The sequence below is a fragment of the Monodon monoceros genome, unplaced genomic scaffold (genome assembly GCF_005190385.1).
Source record: "Monodon monoceros isolate NGI ecotype Baffin Bay Population unplaced genomic scaffold, NGI_Narwhal_1 Super_Scaffold_1, whole genome shotgun sequence".
Classification (NCBI taxonomy): domain Eukaryota; kingdom Metazoa; phylum Chordata; class Mammalia; order Artiodactyla; family Monodontidae; genus Monodon; species Monodon monoceros.
The window spans coordinates 63,342,088-63,361,948 of NW_021703765.1; the positions used below are offsets into that span (position 1 = coordinate 63,342,088).

Sequence of the window (19,861 nt, forward strand, 5' to 3'; positions counted from 1 at the left end):
CAAGATGCTGCTAGGCACATGAACGAGAAGACCCTGGGTCTGAGGGAGTGGGAGACAGTGGCCCCATTTTCCAGAGAGGAAAACGAGGCTCAGAGGCCCAGGCAGCCTGAGACAGGCTGGGGAGAAGGTGTCTGCTGGCCGTGTCCTGCCCGGGCTCCACAGGCAGGCAGGGGCCACACCCTGCATTGCGTCTGTGTCACCAGATTCTCTCTTGAGGGAGCAAGCACACTCTTCTGATTTTTTTCCTCTTCTTCAGCCCCAAGAGAAGTTTCTTTTAGAGAAAACAGAAGAGAGCTGACCCCAAGGCACAGAGGCCAAGATGGGGTTGTCCTCCAGGACCTGCCGGAGGTGGGCAGGGAAAGCCACGTTCACAAGCTTGGAGGCGTTAGCACTAAGTGCTGAAATTTCCCATGTCCTGCTTTATGCGGGGATATCTTAGCCTCACTGGACCCTCATGATCAACTCCAGAGGCAGGTACTATCATCCCCATCCACAGACGGAGACACCAAGGCTGAGAGGAGGCCGTGCCCGAGGTCGTATAGCCAGCAGGCGGCCCTGCCTGCACCTCTCAAGCACCGATCAGCGTTGAGTGTCCACAACTTTGTCCTCCTGCACCACCTAGCCCAGCCCTGGACCGCTAAGGTGTGCCTGAGACTCAGAGGCCTTAATTAAGCCAAGACATGGTCCCACAGGTACTGACTGCACATCTGCTGTGTGCTGACAACACAGTGTCTTCTCACATGGTCTCCCCGGTCCTCTGTACCAGCCGTAATGGACACAGCGAGCCCAGGGCCAGCCACGTGCTGCCACCCCGTCTAAGGAAAGCTGCCGCCTGCAGGCCAGCGGAGGGAATAAGCTTTAGCTGTGTCCTTTGCCTGTCACCTCCCCACCGTGGCCGCCTGACCCAAACTGGAAGGCCCATGCAGCGCCGGTGCCAAAACTCTGGTCCAAGCAGAGGCCAGGGACGGGCTGAGCCCCTCGGCATCTTTCCTGGGAATGACTAGAAACACAGCCCTGGTTTCTGGGGCAAGGGGCAGCCTGAGGACACAGAGAAGCATGCTGAGGGCGGACCAGGTGCGGGATTCTGGACCCCAGGATTCCATTCAGGGGGAAGCAGGATCTGTGTTCATCAACACAAGAAAATAGTCAGAACCAAACCTAAGTGGATTGTCCTGGAACAAATGCTATTAAGCCAATTTAACAACTTGGTCCGTTTTCTCTCTGGTCTGATTTAAACCATTTCCATTTGTTTTCTCATTTATTCTAATAGGAACTGCCTCTTTAGAGCATCAGACTCCCCGCAGCAGAGCCAAGGGCCTCTGTTTCCACGCGTCTCTTGAACAGAGGCTCCATCTGGACCGTCTCCCAGGCTGTTTGTACGGCAGGTCACGGGACTACCTGGTGCCAACCAGGCAAGTCCCTGCTCCCTAAACAGGCAAGGAAGCGGACTCTGACACGACGGGGCTGACTTGACAAGCAGCCACCGCCTTCCCATGAAAGCGCCCCACCCCGGCAACCCCCAGGTCCCCCGTTCCAGCTCCGTGTCTGCATTTCTCTGTAGGTCTCAAGCCTTGGCCTTTCATTTTAATATAAACTGGTTGGCAATCAGTTGGGAAGAGAAAGTGAAGATGTACTGGACTGAATAGTTACTCCCTACCAAGTTCACGTCCATCCTGGAACCTCAGAGCTGATGTTATTTGGGCAGAGGGTCGGTGCAGTGCAGTAACTGACAGCTAAAGTGGGCTGGGGCTGGGCCCTTAATCCCGCATGACTGGTGTCCTTCTAAGGAGAGACACAGATACACAGGGAAGACAGCCATGTGACAACAGGGCCGAGGCTGGAGTGACCTGTCTACAACCTGAGGAACAGCAAGGACTGCCGGGAGCCACCAGAAGTTGGACAAGGCAGGAAAAGGGGCCTCCCCTAGAGCCTTCGGAGGGAGCACAGCCCTGCCGACACCTGAGTTTGGACTCAAGAGAACAACTGTCTGTTGTTTTAAAGTCTGTGGTCCTTGGTTACCTCAGCAACAGGAAGCTAATACACATGAGAAAGAGACAAGAGACTGAGGGGAAGCACCTTGGGAGAATAAAGAAAGCTGTGTCCTTCACAGGCCTCTCCTCAGCTTCCGGGCCCACTTACCCCTATTCAGTGCCACCTGGGCGTCCCTGACAGCCTGGCCCTCCTGCTGTCGGTAGTATATCTGCACTGACACTGCCTCCCGCCACACGATCGGGACCTATGGGCAGAAGAAGAATAGAGGGGTGATCACGGCATGTCCCGACTCCCCGGGGTCACCCCAGCTCTGTAGGCAGCTCCTCGTGGAATGAGGCCAGGTGTATGGCACTCACACACGTTCCAGAAAGCGCCCGCCGTCCACGCAGATGGCAGGCAACCATGCCCAGCACCCTCGCTGGAGGCCCTGTATCTCAGGCGACGTGACCAGAGGAGCTAAACTTCATACCATGTCACGAAGAAGTCAAGTCCTCACGTGGGCTTTCATTCTACTATTTGTTAAATGGAAGCCTTACGTTTCACGCACTTTCACGTATGAGGTACATACGAAATCACAGTAGCAGAACGCAGTAGCAGAACCAGAACACAGTAGCAGAACACAAATCACATGCCTGCTCCCCAAACAGTCACGAACTCCATCCCCCCACAAAGGCCTCCTCCCTTCTGAGCCCTGAAGCCAAGCAGAGTCCTGACCGTCCTTCCAGGGGGAGGGGACACACATGCTGGCCTCGGAGCATTCCTGAGAGCAGACTGCACCCTGACCATGTGTAATTAACACTCATCTGTGGAGGCTCCAAAGCTGTCAGCACCAGTCCCGGCCTGCCAGTGCGGGGCTCCCAGCGAAGTGCTTTCTTCTAAAACACCCCAGAGTCCAGGGACCACCTCTGTCATGTCATTTGAGTCTCCTGTCTAGTGACACGTCTTCTTCTCATAGCCATGTCCCTCCCCCAGCACGTGGGCCCAGGCCACACCAAGTGGCATTTTGGGGGCCAGTTCCCAGCAACAATGACCAATGACCTCACATTCCTGGATGCTCTACAGAAAGCCCGCACAGTCACGAATCCCACGAGGCCGATGAGCAGAATGGGGGAAAGGGGGCAGCCAAGCATCCTATGCCGACACAAGGGACAGAGGTGTGGCGACTTACACGATCTGTCCCCGCGGAAAACTCCACGTGTGTGGGAAATACTGGTTCTGGTAAGAGCTGGTTCATACTCACTACATGCCATGCTTTTGTTTTAACGGATATTGGTCCATACTTCAGTACAATAAACAAGTGAAGAAACCCACCTGCGGGCACAGCTGTGTGTGCTGGAGAAGGGAGCCATCTCGTTTTCTAGGCTCCTCATTCAGCTCAAACCTCCACAGCCACCCCCCACGCCACCCCCTCACAGGAACACGGCCCCCACCCCCCGGCGACCAGCTGGCTTGCCAGGGCTCACCTTGGAGCACAGGGTCCTTTTGTAGTGAGCTGCTGCTCGAGAGGCTTTCTTTGCTTCGTCCGCTTGGGCCACGGCATTCTCCCTCCAGCGACGTAACGCACCCCTGCGGGTACATGGGGGGACAGGGTGATATGGATGTGAACAGTGCGAGGCTCTTCAGCCTGGTCCTGAATTGAGGTCTCCCTGTGCCCAAGTGTATCTGTCGCGCTGACAGCCGTGTTTACGTTGACTCCACACGCTGCACACGGCTGAGCTGCTCTGTGCAGGTGCCATGGGAGCACCACAGGCACTGCAGCCTCGTGCATTCACGCACGACGGGGAACACTAAGCCGTTTCCAGGTGACGATGACACAGGTGATGCATGCATGATAAGAGAGGTGGAGACGGGGAAAATGGAGGAAGGGCACGGGCAGCCTGGAACAGCATGTGCTGAACAAACACAGAGGCAGGAAAAGAGCGAGCGGAAATGAGGGAGGGAGTAGTTTAGAGATTGGCTCAGCAGGAGCTGCGGGACAGGCTTCGGAGGCAGTGGAGCCGAGGGGTATAAGTGAGTCCACGGGTGTGAGAGACACAGATGGTCCCAGAGGCTGGGAGAAAGCCCTGGAGAGCCGGGGGTGGGGGGACTGACTGGGAGCTGAGAGGAGGTGAAAAGGCGAATCCTGCAGGTCTGAACTGGGCAGGGAGAGAGGCGCTCAGACGAGCAAGACACGCAGGAGATGGCGCAGCTGCTTCCCAGAGGCCCTGCTCTGCACACAGTGTGGGTGCAAGACATGAGGGGCCCAGGAAACGGTGCTTGCTGTGGAAAAGCCAAAGCCACGCTCTGAGCAGCACGAGGCAGCCAGGCCCCATCGCCTGGCCCTAGTCAGGGCCCCCAGCCCACGCGGGTCTGCAGTCTGTTCCCTGTTCCTCAGGCTGGGCTGGGGCCATGGGGACTCACCGCAGCAGCCGCCTCTCGTGCCGGCTCTCCCTGGCTGCCACCTCCTGAAGGACGCTCCGCACCCGGCTCTGGTAAACCTGCAGACGACCAGGAGGACTGGAGGCTTCCCCAGGCCCACACCACTCCCCACTCTCCAGCAGCCGCAGAGGTACAGGGGCTGTGATGCCCAGAGCACTCACCACAGAGGGCAGGGAGCGGGCAGGAGCCCACCCAACAACAGGGAGAGGACTTGCTAAGCTCTCACCTGGTGAGTCCAACCACTGGACCCCTGACAAGGAGTCCCCCTGGTGGTAAGGCTGGTACCCCGGGCAAGGATGGGAGAACTTAGCTCTGCAGTGTAAGACCCACTGGCCAGGGCACTTGCCCTGAGCCTTGTGGAATTACTACTCTGTTTTGGGAGGGGCAGGAAGAACAAGGAAGGGAAACAAAGCCTCCAGAATCCCCCTCCCTACCAGGCAAGGAGATTTGGAGGAAAGCAGCATCTCCTACCCCCCAGGTCTGCAGCGCCCTGTACAGCAAGGTGTGCTGGCGATGCAGGTCGGCTCGCATCAGCTTCTGCTGCTCGGCACTGTGCAGGGCCAGGCGCTGTGGACACAGGAGACAGCTGGCTGCTGTGGGCCCAGGGCCAAGGAGGGCTCGGACGTGCCTCCGTTTCACACTTCATTTGGGGGAGCTTGGGTAAGGTGCTTATTAACCTCCGAGCCCCAGCATCTGCCTCTATAAACGTGCTCCTCTTAGGGGTTTGTGAGGCTCACAGGGAGCAAGTGCCTGGCTGCGGGTAAACGCTGACCAATTTCAGCTTTAACATTTTTCATCCTGAAGAGGATGCCTGTGACCAGTTAGATCAGGAACTTTAAATTCAGAGTGTTACGGAAGAACAGCCTGGCAGCTAACAGAACACGGAACTGTGAGCCAATCATCTCATGAAACCAGGTTAGCACTGCACCTGCACCCTGGCCTCCTCCCCACACTCAGAAGCAGGTGGTTTCCGAGGGACCGTGGAGGAGACCGTATGTTCGCCCTGAGCCTGACACATGGCTCCACCTGCCCATAACCCCACGCGGGCCGCACTTGTGCCAAAGCCTCACCTCCCTCCACCTGCTCCAGGCCCAACACAGGAGCTGTGCCGCGTGGAACCGTGCAGCCCGTGCCCTGCCCGTCCTCCTGTGGGGAGACAGTGAGTGCTCAACCCAGGTCCTCCAAGGGCCCTCTCGAGGGGCACCCCTTCTCAGCCCCTGGCCCCTGCTCAGTGGTTCTTCAACATGGACGGGAACCAAGACCCTTTCAGAAGAGCTGCCAAAGGATTTAGGTTCTCCACCCAGAAAAGCACACATAAAACCAAATTTTTGTGGACAACTTCACAGAGCTCTGTATTCATGTGGTAATAGGTAACTGAAGAGGAGGTTAAATGTGGCCAGAGTTTGAGAGGTGAGAGACCCTCAGAGCATGAAGTAGATCTAGAGGAACCAAGGCAGGATGACGCCTGCAGGGAACACAGGGGCACCTGCCCTGGTCCCTAACCACATGGCAAGGTAAAAACTGCCATGACCTGCCCCTGGGCACGGTTGCTTCGAATGGGCCCCAATCAGTGAGCAGGATGTAGCTGATGGACAGGACCTAAGATCCACAGGCACATCTGACCAGCCGAGTTCCTGAGTCCAGAGATCCATGTGGTGCCCCAGGAGCCTCTCCCTACAGGCCTGGTCTTGCTTAGACTGTTTCAAGTTGAATTTCCAGAACTTAAGACCAGAGTCTACGCTAACACGACCCCTCAGACTGATGCTCAGTGCTGCTACTACAGTCAAAGCTGCCCTGACCTGGGAAGGGCTTCAAAGGCAGAAGCGGCCACTCACTCTGTTCTGAGCCCTCGGGCACTCTCTCTCCAGACACAGAAAGCCTTCCTGAGCCACCTGAGGCGGTGGTGGGCACAGGCCACTGCTTGTCGCTGCCACTCCAGGCGATGTGCTACTGCCTGCTGGCACCACGTGGACCAGGACCTCCGCAGAAACTGCCGCTCTGCGTGGAGTATGGCCTGCGGCAGGGAGAGATCAGAATGGGTCAAGTAGGAGGCGATACAGAAGCCAGGGAGTCTGCAGGCCACAAAGGATGACCAAGGCAGAAGAACTGGATGTGCAGGAGCTGCTCTGGCCCAGAAGCCATCTGTAAACTCCACTGACAAAGGAAACAGATGCCCAGACCCTGCCCCTGCCTCATGAGTCCTGGTCACAGGCAGGTCGCCCTTCAGGGTGGGTCTGGGTCTGGATAGTGTCCTAGGAGGGGAGGCAGTGAGTGCAAAGGCTTGAAGCAGGTCCTCCCGGTCCCAGTACCTCCTAGGGGAGAACCACTTACCATTCTCTCTGCCAAGCGGTGTTCTCGATGCTGAGATACCTTCTGACACCAAAGTGCAAACAACTGCTTCTCTAACATCACCCTAAAAGAACCCAAATGAATAAGAGTAAACAACTCCAAAAGAATGAGAAGTTCCAAATAATTGGATTTTTTCTTTTATAAGCTTCCATTAAGAGCAAAATAAGCCTAGGTGGGGAAGAAGGAAAGCATACAATAGACAAAAACCCCACAAATGACCCAACACATTCCACGTTATTTCTGGCCTCACCCAGACGGTACGAAAAAGACTCAGACTTTGAGACCCTATTTCTTCATCCACCCCACGTTGAATTACCAATGGTGCTCAACGCTCACAGTGAAAGTCTTTCCAGTCCATGCTGAGCAGCCAGGCTGCTGCTATACAAATTCTTGGGGGAAGTAGTTAAAAAAACAGATGCCAGGGCTTTCCTGGTGGCGCAGTGGTTGAGAGTCCGCCTGCCGATGCAGGGGACACGGGTTCGTGCCCTGGTCCGGGAGGATCCCACATGCCGTGGAGCGGCTGGGCCATGAGCCATGGCCACTGGGCCTGCGTGTCCGGAGCCTGTGCTCCGCAACGGGAGAGGCCACAACGGTGAGAGGCCCGCGTACCGCAAAACAAAACAAAACAAAACAAAACAAAAAAAACAGATGCCAGACCCCCAAAGCTGAGCTGGGCCCTAGGAAATGGAATTTTAAACAAGTATTCCAGGTGAGGTGAAGAGAGAGACAGGTTTGTCACCTTTGCCTACTTGCACACCATAATGACATCAAAACCTGCAAAAGCAGCACTGGGATGACTGGTCAACAGACTGCAGGGAATGTGTCTCGGGAAAGCCATCAGGACTGACACTGTGGGACAGAAGAAGACGGCTCCCCTGGCATTTAACCCATCAGACACACCACTCAAAACACTTCCAACCACAACACAGCAACTGGTCCTAGGCCTGCCCTCCAGCCATGTGTATTACAAAATGGGACAAGCTATATGAAGCACCTGCTTCCAGGCACTGGGCAACAGGCAATGCAGACGTGATACTTAAGAGATGGGAAACATGCAAGGTTAGCCCCTTGGCTGCCCAGGCCCTCTCCTGGGGGCAGTTTCTGGGCACTGGGGGCAGGGGAGGGAGTCCAAGGAGAGCACGACAGTCTCACTGAGCTGAGGCAGAGACTGGAGTTCGAGACCAGAGAGGAGGAACTGGGTGGACATGTGTGGCCTTCCCAGGCCTGGGCGGTAGTGACCCTACCCCACCCCCAGGCATGCTCATGGACGCCTTGTGCCCTCCACAGATGAGGCTGCACAAGCAGACTCCACGAGCCCTAGCAGAGCAGCTGCTGCAGAGCTAAGAGATGAATGGAGATACCAGAGGTTGGACAGGGCTGGGAGAGGGAGTTCTGGCCTAGTCAGAGTGAAGAGACCTCACTGGGAACCTCAGACTCAGAAAGGCTAGGCCCTAAGAATAAAAGTCATGCCCTAACCCTGAATACAAAATCAAAAAAGACCCACACAAAGAAAGAATAAAACCACACTGGACAGGATCAACAGGAACCACCAGAATAAACATGAACCATCACCTGCCAGAACAAAATGCAACACATTGAAAAGAAGCTGAAAATAATGACCCAAATGTTGGAATCGGCAAACACTTAAAAAGAGCTATTATATGTAAGTTTTGTATTTTAATGAAAAGATGAACAAAATTAGTTACCAGACAGGGACTCTCATAAGAGAAACAAACTACAAAAAAAGAACTAAATGGTTTGGTGGTTCCTCAAAAAGTTAAACACAGAATTACCATATTGATCCCGTAATTCCACTCCTAGGTATATAGCCAAAGGATTAAAAGCAGGGACTCAAACAGGTGCTCACAGCAGCATTATTCACAATAGCCAAAAGGTGGAAACAACCTATCTATCAACCTGACCTATCTATCAACACATGGATGGAAAAACAAGTTGTGGTATGTCCATACAATGGAATATTATTAAGCCATAAAAAGGAATGAAATTCTTACATGTGCTACAATACGGATAAACCTTGAAAACGTCATGCTAAGTGGACTAAGTCAGGCACAAAATGACGAATATTTTATGGTTCCACTTACATGAGGTACATAGAATAGGCATTGCAGAGACAGAAAGTAGGTTAGAGGTTACCTGGGCTGGGAGTAGATGAGAGTGAAAAGCTACTGTTTAATGGGTACAGAGTTTCTGTTTAGGATGATGAAAAAGTTCTAAAAGTGGATAGTGGTGATGACTGTATAATACTGTGAATGTACTTAATGCCACTGAATTGTGTACTTGAAAATGGTTAAAATGGTAAGTTTAAAAAAAAATTATCTTAATGATTCAGTTTATTTCAGTGGAATATTAGAACTGAAAATAGATGCATATGTATATATACATGTTTTAATTTAAAAGTAAATGGAAAATAAAGCCAAACAAATTGAAGAGGAAAGATTTGAGGAGACTAATCAACTAAGCATCTTGAAAACGTAACTTCTCTTTGAAATAAGAAATATTATATCCTTTTGGCAAGTCTTTCCTTTCAGAATAATAATAGCTACTAAGACATATAACTTTTTAATTTTAGGTCCAAGAGGCATTCACGGATTAAGATTAAAAGATAAATTCTTTCCCATTCCTCTCTTCTCCACATTTTCCTTCCATTTTTTCAGCTTTTATTTTACTGTCTGCTGTGATGCTATGTGGATAACTCATTTTTTAAAAAATAATTTATTTATTTTTGGCTGCATTGGGTCTCTGTTGTGCACACAGGCTTTCTCTAGTTGCGGCGAACGGGGGCTACTCTTTGTTGCGGTGCACGGGCTTCAGTAGTTGTGGCTTGCAGGCTCTAGAGCGCAGGCTCAGTAGTTGTGGTGCACGGGCTTAGTTGCTCCGTGGCATGTGTGATCTTCCCAGACCAGGGCTCGAACCCGTGTCCCCTGCATTGGCAGGCAGATTCTTAACCACTGCGCCAACAAGGAAGTCCCCCACAACTCATTTTTGACTGAAATACTTCCAACTATCAAACGATACAGTAGACAGAAACACCAACTGACAAGACAATTAATTACCTTTACAGAAATCTTGCCACTTTATACTGAAATATTTAAAATCATGTTCTTCACACCAAAATGAAACTAATTTTATATTTTTAAAAAATTAATAATTACAATTCCTCTTTGGTTGTTTCTTTTGTGATTGTAATAAATACATAAAATACTGAGCAAACTTCATCTTTTAAAATATAAAATGGTAAGTTTTATGTTACATGTTTTACCACAATTTTAAAAATAAAAGGAAGCAAATGAAAATCCTAGAACTGATAAGTACCGTATCTGAAGTAGAAAAGTCACTGGATGGGCTACAAATTAGAAACTGCATAAGAAAGACCACTGAACTTGAAGACAGATCAAGAGAAAAGTATCCAATCCAAACACCAGAGAGAAAAAGGGAAGAAAAATATTGAACAGAGCCTCGGTGACCTGTGGGACAATATTAAGTGATCTAACATAGTATAATTTGAGTCTCAGAAGGAGAGAAGAGCAGATATAGGGTAGATAAATTACTTGAAGAAATAAAAGACTTCCCAAATTTGGTTGGAGTGGGGGTGGGGTGACACCTCTGATCCAAGCAGCTCAGTGAACCCCAAGCAGGACAAACATAAGAAGACTACACCTAAATACATCACACCCTAAATGCTGAAAACCAAAGATTGGTAAGAACATCTTGAAAGGAAGAGAGACAGGTTACATTCAGGGATACAATACAAATGACACGTGACTTTTCATCAGAAATAATGGAGGTGAGAAGACAACAGAACACTGTCTTAAAAACACTTGGACTGATTCACTTTGTTATAAAGCAGAAACTAACACACCATTGTAAAGCAATTATACTCCAATAAAGATGTTAAAAAAAAAAAAAAAAAAACACTTGGAAGTGAGGGGATGGAGGAAACAACTCATTGTTCTGTAGCCAGGGAAAAGTCCTTTAAATATGAGACAGTGAAATGAGCATAAAACAAAAGCTGAGATGGTTCATCTCCAGCTAACCTGTACTCTATAAAAATGCCAAAGGAGGGCTTCCCTGGTGGCGCAGTGGTTCAGAGTCTGCCTGCCAATGCAGGGGACACGGGTTCATGCCCCGGTCCGGGAAGATCCCACGTGCTGCGGAGCGGCTGGGCCCGTGAGCCATGGCCGCTGAGCCTGTGCTCCGCAACAGGAGAGGCCACAACAGTGAGAGGCCCGTGTACCGCAAAAAAAAAAAAAAGCCAAAGGATCTTCTTCAGGATGAAAGGAAATGATACAGATAAAACCCACAAATCTACAGAAAGAAACAAAGTACAACAGATATGTAAAATATGTGGGTAAATATAAAAGACTATATTTTTTCTTCTCCTTATTTAAAAAAAATAATTCTGATTGTTTAAAGCAAAAATAATAACATTGTATTGGGTAAAAAGTAGACACAAAATATATGACAACAAATACCATCAAGATAAAGAGGAAAGGAATTTTACTATTTTTATGTTCTTACATTTAACATGAAGTAGTACAGTAGTGTTCTAAATAGGGCTTCCTTGGTGGTACAGTGGTTAAGAATCCGCCTGCAATGCAGGGGACACGTGTTCGAGCCCTGGTCCAGGAAGATCCCATATGCCGCGGAGCAACTAAGCCCATGCGCCACAACTACTGAGCCTGTGCTCTAGAGCCTGCGAGCCACAACTACGGAGCCCACATGCCACAACTACTGAAGCCCGCACACCTAGAGAAGCCACCCCAATGAGAAGCCTGCGTACTGCAACGAAGAGTAGCCCCCGCTCGCCACAACTAGAGAAAGCCCACATGCAGCAACGAAGACCCAACACAGCTAAAAAAAAAAAAGTATTCTAAATAGAGCTGTAATAAGTTAATGATGCGTACTGTAATTCCTAGAACTACTTTAAAAAATACAAAAGGTAGACCCCGAAAAGCCAAAGCAATCCTGAGAAAAAAAGAACAAAGCTAGAGGTATCATACTCCCTGACTTCAAATTATACTACAAAGCTATATTAATCAAAACAACATGGCACTAGCAGGAAAAAAAAAGACACACAGATTAATGGAACAGAATTGAGAGCCCAGAAATAAATCCACACATATATGGACAACTGATTTATGATAAAGAAGAAAAGAACATACAATGCAGAAAGGATAGTCTCTTCAAAAAATAGTGTTGAGGGCTTCCCTGGTGGCGCAGTGGTTAAGAGTTCGCCTGCCGATGCAGGGGACATGGGTTCGCGCCCGGGTCCGGGAAGATCCCACATGCTGCGGAGTGGCTGGGCCCGTGAACCATAGCCACTGAGCCTGTGCGTCCGGAGCCTGTACTCCTCAACGGGAGAAGCCACAACAGTGAAAGGCCCGCATACCGCAAAAAACAAAACAAAACAAAATAGTGTTGAGAAAACTGGACAACCACATGTAAAAGAATAAAACTAGACCACTATTTTACAGCACACACAAAAATTAACTCAAAATGTATTTAACACTTGAATGTATGACCTGAAACCATAAAAATCCTAGAAGAAAATACAGGCAGTACAACCTCTGACATTGGTCTTAGCAATATCTTTCTGGATATACCTCATTCAGGCAAAAGAAACAAAAGCAAAAATAAACAAATGGACTACGTCAAACTAAAAATCTAGGTAGAAAGAACAAAATAAAGAGCTTACATCAATTAAAGAAAAATAAACAAGAAAATTAGCAAAAGTTGGCTTTTTAAAAGAACAAATTCTTAGCAAGACTGATCAAGAAAAAAAGAGAAAACACACAAATTAGCAAAATCAGGAATGAAAGTGGTGGTATCATTCCAGATTCTACAGACAATAAAGGGCACCTTTTTAAATTAAAAAAAAAAAAGAAAAGAAAAAACAGAAACTCTAGGCCCAGATAATTTCACTAGGAAATTCCATCAAAAATTTAAAGAAATAATACCAACCTTAAAAAGCCTTTCAGAAAATAAAGGCAAAACATTACAAGAGAACTATAGACCAATATCCCTTGTGAAAGTATATGTAAAAAATTTTAACAAAACATTAACAGACCAAAATCAATATGTAAAACGGATAATACAATACGACCAAGTTGGGTTTGTCTCAGGAATACAAGGTTGATTTAACATTTGAAAACCAGGAAAACTATATGATCATCTCAGTAAATGTGGAAAGAGCATTTGGCAAAATTTATCCACCATTCGTAATAAAAACAGTCAGAAAACTAAGAATAGAAGGGAACATTCTCAGTCTAATAAAGGGCATCTATAAAAAGCTAATGCCTCAACAGTGAAATACTAACTGCTTTTGTTTTCCCCCTAAGATTGGGAAAAAGACAAGTATGTACCCTCTTATCACTTCTATTCAATACCTTATTGGAGATCTTAGACAGTGCAATAAGAGGAAAAAAAAAGCATACAGACTGAGAAGTATAATTAAGTTGCCTTTGTTTACACATGACATGATTATTTATGCAGAAACCCTATGCAATTTTAAAAGGAAGGAAGGATGAACTAAAACTAGTAAGTGAATTTAGAAATTTAGAATGGTCATGGAACTCAAGGTATCGACTGTACTTCTATATATTAGGACAAACAATTAGAAAATGAATTTTAAAAGTAATTCCATTTACAACAGCATCAAAAAAATTAGATATTTAGGAATAAATTTAACAAAATGTATACATAACTTCAATGCAAAGTTACAAAACACTGCTGAGAAAAATTAAAGAAAACCTATATAAATGGAGGACGTACCAAGTTCTTTCTATGGGAAGTCTCAATATGGTTAAGATATCGAATCTCCCCTAAATTAATCTATACAGATTCAGTGTTATTCCAAACAAAATCCCAGGAAGAATAAACTGATTTCAAAACCTGCTATAAAGATACAGTAATCAAGATAGTATCTTAATGGCATAAGAATAAACACAATAAATACATAGATAAATGAAACAGAAAAGAAAGTCCAGAAATAGATACAAACATATATGGCCGGGCTTCCCTGGCGGCGCAGTGGTTGAGAGTCTGCCTGCCGATGCAGAGGACACGGGTTCGTGCCCCGGTCCGGGAAGATCCCACGTGCCGTGGAGCGGCTGGGCCCGTGAGCCATGGCCGTTGAGCCTGCGTGTCCGGAGCCTGTGCTCCGCAACGGGAGAGGCCACAACAGTGAGAGGCCCACACACCACAAAAAAAAAAAAAAAAAAAACCATATATGGCCAATTGATTTTCAACAAAGGTGCCAAGGCAATTTAATGGGGGAATGCAAATCTTCTCAAGAAATGGTGCTGGACTGCATGTTGCAACTAAGAGCCCACAAGCTGCAACTAAGAAGTCCTCATGCTGCAACTAAGAAGTCCACATGCTGCAACTAAGAAGTCCACATGCCACAACAAAGATCCTGTGTGCCACAGCTAAGACCTGGCGCAGCATGCATACATGAATGAATAAATAAATAAATATTAAAAAAAAAAAGAAATGGTGCTGGAAAAAACTGAAGAACAGAAAAAAAAAAAATCCTTGACTCCTACCTCATACCATATACAGAAAAAATTTCAAGATGATCACAGACCTAAATGTAAATGCTAAAACTAGAAAGCTTCTGGAGAAAATGTAGGAAGATATCTTTTGAGATCTTGGAGTAGGCAAATTATTTTAGAGAGAACCCCCAAATCACTAATTATAAAAGAAAAAAACTGAGGAAATGGACTGTATTAAAATTTTTTTTAAACCACCACAATATAATTTTTCTACTTTTAATTTTTATTATTATTATTTTTAATTTCTTATTTTTGGCCGCACTGTGCAGCATGTGGGATCTTAGTTCCCTGACCAGGGATTGAACCCGGGCCCCCTGCACTGGAAGCACAGAGTCTTAACCACTGGACCACCAGGAAAGTTCCCCTGGACTGTATCGAAATTAAACACTTCCACTCATCAAAAAAATATATATATATTAATTCATTTCAGTACATTGAAACCACCTACTTTGCTCTCAAGTAAAAAAAAAATACTGTTAAAAAATGGAAAAGCAAGCCACACACTAGAAGAAAATATTTTTAATACCTAGTCCAATAAAAGAAATAATACGAACCAGAATATATTTTTAAAAAACTTCTACAAATAAGAATTTTAAAAAGACATATGACCCAATTTTTTAAAAAGCGAGGAAAAAGACTTGAACAGACACTTCACAAAAGATATAAAATGTTCAATAAGCACATGATAAAGGCTGAAAGAGTCAAAACCTGTCTGGTATTCAAGGAATGAAAATCAGCTCAGATTGAAAAGAAAGAACAGCTCTATCATTCGTCAGTCACACAGAAAGCCAACTGCAAAGAAACACTGTTTCTCTCAACGTCATGCAAGATGCCACAAGGACCCCTCTTTGGATGGTTATTGCTTCCTCACCAGTGATGCCCCAGACAAGCTTTGTTATGTCCATTCACTCCTGAGGATACTCATGACAGCTCTCCCTAGTGAGTCCCTCCTCAACTTGCCTCAGAAACAGCAATCAATCCAAAACAGATCCCTGTTTCTCTTAGAGTCTCCTCAGTTCCCTCAGTGGGAGCCCAAATATTACAAATTCCCTTCCCTCAGGTACAGCAGCAATCCAGAGTTCCTCTGGAATTCCCTCCTTCCTGGCAATCAATCTGACTTGGTCAAATTACAGAGGCTTCTGTTCCTGGCTCATTAGGCTTTAAAGAAATGCTGGACAATCATTAGTCGTCAGGAAAATGAGACAGCACTCCACACCCACCGTAATGGCTAAGTTAAAAAGACTGTCAAAAACAAAGTTGGTGAGGATGTGGAGCAACCAGAATTCTCAGATTTGCTGGTGGGAGCATAAAATGATGCAACCACCTGTAAGATTAAGCATAAGCCCACCCCTGATCCAGAAGTCTACTTCTTGGTATCTACCCAAGAGAAATGAAAACATATTCCACTAAAACAAATGTTCATGGCAGCCTTACGCATAATGGCCTCAAACTGGAAACAACTCCTCTGTTAAAATGGATCAAAATACTGTCTTAGATTCATACAATAGAATACTACTCGGCAAATAAAAAACAGCTACAGATACATGCTACAACCTGGCACAATCTCAAAAACATTACGCTGAACTTTAAAAGACTTGCAGGCACAATAGAGTACGTGCTGCATGATCCCACTGTACAAAGTTCAAAAACATGCAAAATTAACCTAGAATGCCAGAAATCAGAACAGTGGTTATTTATGCAGGATAGGAACTGGCTGGAAAAGGGCTTGAAGGAGCTTTCTGGGGTGATGGAAATGTTCTGTATCTTGACTGGGGTGTTGATTATCCAGAGATGTAATTTGTAAAAACTCATCAATCTCTTTACTTAACATCTGTACCTTTCACTGTACGTAAATTTTAGCTCAATTAAAAAAAAAAAAGGCAAACCAGTCTTGTCTCATTCTCAGTATAATATTTCACTGGCAGGTTAATAAACTACCATTTTTATTCATAATTCGAGATTCCACCATAAATTCCATCCGTATTCCTAAAATATTTTTTTAACTACCCTAAGAATTATGGAAAGATAGAACATACACATTTATTTAGAACTTTGATTTGCTAAACTCCAAACCAAACCTATGGATATTAACTTACCCTAAGAGTCACAAATCAATTCTAGGGGTCAGGGGACAGTTAATATTTTATGCTGGGCACTCTGCTTGTATTTTACATGGATTATCCCACTTAGTTTTCATGACAACCCTGTGAGATAAGGACTATTATCAAATCATCTCCATTTTAAACTTGAGGAAACTGGGGCTCAGAGAGACTGAGTGACTTGTCCAGGGTCACAGAGCTGGCAAGCATGGAGCAAGGGTCGGAATTCGGGCAGGCCTGTCGGCTTCTAGGCCAGGTTCTCAATCACTCTGCCTTCCTGTGAACCAGGACGGGGGGAACCTGAAAAACTAACTTTTCTAAAAAGATCTCACTAAACCCGAAAAAAATAACGCCTAGATCCTCTTCGCCATCCTTCAAGCCTCTGTGCTACTTCCTGCCTCTGATTCACCTTCCACCCTTTTGTCTCAAGTGATGGTTCTAAACTCACCCATGCCTGCCCCCCAGCAAAAGCCCTTTTAGGAGCTCCTCTTGGCTGCTTTGAAGGTACCCTCAATTTCTGGTCCCCACAACATGCCAAGATACAAAAAAGCAATAGAACCAAACACGACTCATTTGTAAAGAAAACAAAGGGGTGTGTATGTGTGTTTTCGTAGTGAAGCCATTTTTTGAATGAATCTTACACTAGACCTCAACACAGGAACTAAGGAAAGGCGCAGCTGCTCTCTGCAGGGGAGGGGGCAGAGGTAAGTGCTAGCCCACGTCAGCCACTTTTCCTTGTGGCCACCCCCTTGAAACATCTTGAACTTCGTGTAAGGAGCCCGGGGTTCTGGCTGATCCTCTCAAACCAGCATTCAGAGTCCTCCAAAGCCAAGTTCACTGCAACTTCTCCCAATGCATGTCCCTCCCCCTTGTTTCACTGTCCTAAGTTGATGCACACTGTCCTCAGGGCAAACTCCCAAACTGTCAACGTACTAGTTCCACGCACCTGCTCAAACACCTGTCCATCATCTACCTGTAGGAGCAGGCAGCCCCTCAGTCTGGCCCTCCTCATCCCGCCAGCCATCCTCACCCCCAGCTCACAGAGAGCCTCCCCAGGGCACTTCCCTCAGCACCAGCTCTGAGCTCTGGAAGAACTTGTGCTGACACCATTGAGGACTCATGGGTCTATTCTCTTGGATTGTTCTTCAATTGTCCCTTGTATATCAGTCTCTCCTCCTCACCAAGATTTAAAGTTCCTACCCAGTCATCAGAAAGATATTCCTCTTGATACAGTAGCAAGTACTTGGACTTTGGATTCAGGGAGACTGAATGTAAACCCTAGCTCTGCCACTTAATGGTTGTTACATGGGTGAGTCATTTATCACTTTGAACCTGTCCTCTCAGGACTGCTGTGAGAAGGAAATTATTAGTTAAGATGATGATGTCACAGGCAAATGAGCTTCTATATTTTCCTTTTTCCCATCACACCGCACCCACCACAGTGGCCAACAGTTAGTCATTAATAATCTCTTCATGACATTCCACCAAGAGGTAGCACGGACCTGGCTCTGGGCAAGTTTGCCCCTGTGAGAGCTAAAAGGATGGAGCTCTGCTCCTTGCCTGTTCTAATTTTGTTGACAACGATAATTTCAAGACTTCAAAAAGCCAGGTCTAGCCGAACAGGAACCAAGCGTTTCAGGGAAATCACGCTCAAGAAAGCCTGCCAAGGCGATGCGAGGTCCAACCACACTCTGATCCAGAAAGCTAATGGGCAGCTTTAATGCGGCTCACTGCAGCTTGTAACGAGGGAACGGGCATAAAACCAGGGCTGTTCTGAAAGCACTTGCTACACAGATAGACACAAGTTTTCCCAGGAGAAACACTGACTGTCTTTTTCTGCTAGATGAGCTCAAAGAGCCCACATTATTGAAAATCAAGGAAGAACCAGGGTGTAGGGGACTGGCAGGCTAAGAAACAAAGCAAATGGCTATGTGGGTGGCAGAACTGGACCTGAGACACCTGGCCCAGGGCAGACAGGAGCCGCATGGTGTACCTGTGAAAGCGTGCTGCTCTGGCATAGAGGACTCTCTCCTGCTGGTGCCACTGCCAGAGCCTTCTCCATGCCTGGAAGGCCCCAGGGAGGGCTCGCCGCTGAAAGTGACTGTCTGCTCTGGCCTGCAACAGCTAAAGTAAAACAATGAATGACCTTTATTTGTACTTTACATTAAAAAGAAAAAGACGTTTCAGGGTCACACTCTCGAGGAAGGGATGCTTCCTACACAAACATTTTTTAAAATGAAAATCATTATTTCTAATCTTTGCCAACACGACAGGTGAAAAATGAAATATGATAGGTGAAAATGCTTCCCTTTAAAAGTGAGTTAAGCATCTCTTTATACATTTGTCTATGTATGTGTGTGTATAGATATATATTTATCTAAACTTTTTTCCTATGGCCTAAGTGTTCATTCTCATTGCCCATTTTACTGATTGTCAGCATTTTAACTCTGATATATATGGGCTTTTTCAACCTTAAATTTATTAGTCCTTTGTCTCATGTGTTATCAATTTTGTTCCTACCCTGTAAAATATCTTTTGATTTTATGTTTATTTGTAGTACAGATTCTTTAAATTTGTATGTAATTATAAATTTCACTGATACATTAGTAAGAAGACAGACAACTGACATAAGACTATATATGCCTCCATGATCCAAAATTTGGGAGGAATAGCATATACACGTGTGGCGGCTTTTAAAACAGGACTGCAAATTCTTTCATCCTCCTTCCCTTGAATCTGGGTGGACAGTGACTATTTTGACCAGTAGAGTATAGCGAAAGTGACACTAAATGACTTCCTAGGCTAGGTCTTAAATGGCCACACAGCTTTTGTCTTGTTCACTGGAACACTCACTTTTGTTGCCCTGAGCTGCGACACAGGAAGTCTGGCTACCCAGGGGCCACCATGCTGTAAGGAAGCCCAAGCCTCTTGGAGAAGTCATATGCAGGCACTCTGGTTAATAGTCCCAGTAGAGCCCCATCTTCAAGTCATTCCAGCCCAGGAACCAGACTTGTAAGTGAAGAAACTTCTGGACGACTCTAAGCCCCTGCCGCTAGATCTTCCCAGTGGAGGTCCCAGTAATCACAGAGCAGAGACCAGCCATCCTTGCTATGTCCTGTCTCAATTTTTGACCCACAAAATCCTTAAGCATAATAAAATGGTAGTTGTTTTAAGCCACTGAGCTTGGGGTGAGTTTTTACAGAGCAACAGAAAACTAAACAGCATTCCTATGTGTGTGTTTGTGAATACATGGGTACACACATTCCTACCCACACAGAGGAAAAAAATACCAGGTTTACTCATCAAATGTCATCTTAAGAGGCAAGATTATGGGTGTTTTAATTTTTTCTTCTTTATGTCTTCTTATACTTCCCAAATTTTCTGTGATGTCTACATACTGCTTATGGGCATTTTCAAATGTAAACAAGA

General features: G+C 46.4%; 1 protein-coding gene across 13 annotated transcripts in view; it reads right to left on the reverse strand.

The window, feature by feature from the left end:
• The window catches only part of SFI1 (SFI1 centrin binding protein), an 84,832-nt gene that overhangs the window by 6,248 nt on the left and 58,723 nt on the right, over positions 1-19,861 (reverse strand). For 12 of the 13 annotated variants that reach the window (XM_029233552.1, XM_029233598.1, XM_029233570.1 and 9 more), the window contains 8 exons: positions 18,426-18,556; positions 6,742-6,823; positions 6,246-6,424; positions 5,481-5,556; positions 4,882-4,977; positions 4,393-4,469; positions 3,456-3,558; positions 2,140-2,236 (listed from right to left, as the gene is read on the reverse strand). In XM_029233552.1, the coding sequence (XP_029089385.1) occupies positions 2,140-2,236; positions 3,456-3,558; positions 4,393-4,469; positions 4,882-4,977; positions 5,481-5,556; positions 6,246-6,424; positions 6,742-6,823; positions 18,426-18,556 (841 nt within the window). The remainder of the gene's footprint in view (positions 1-2,139; positions 2,237-3,455; positions 3,559-4,392; positions 4,470-4,881; positions 4,978-5,480; positions 5,557-6,245; positions 6,425-6,741; positions 6,824-18,425; positions 18,557-19,861) is intronic. The other variant, XM_029233590.1, reaches the window with a different exon arrangement.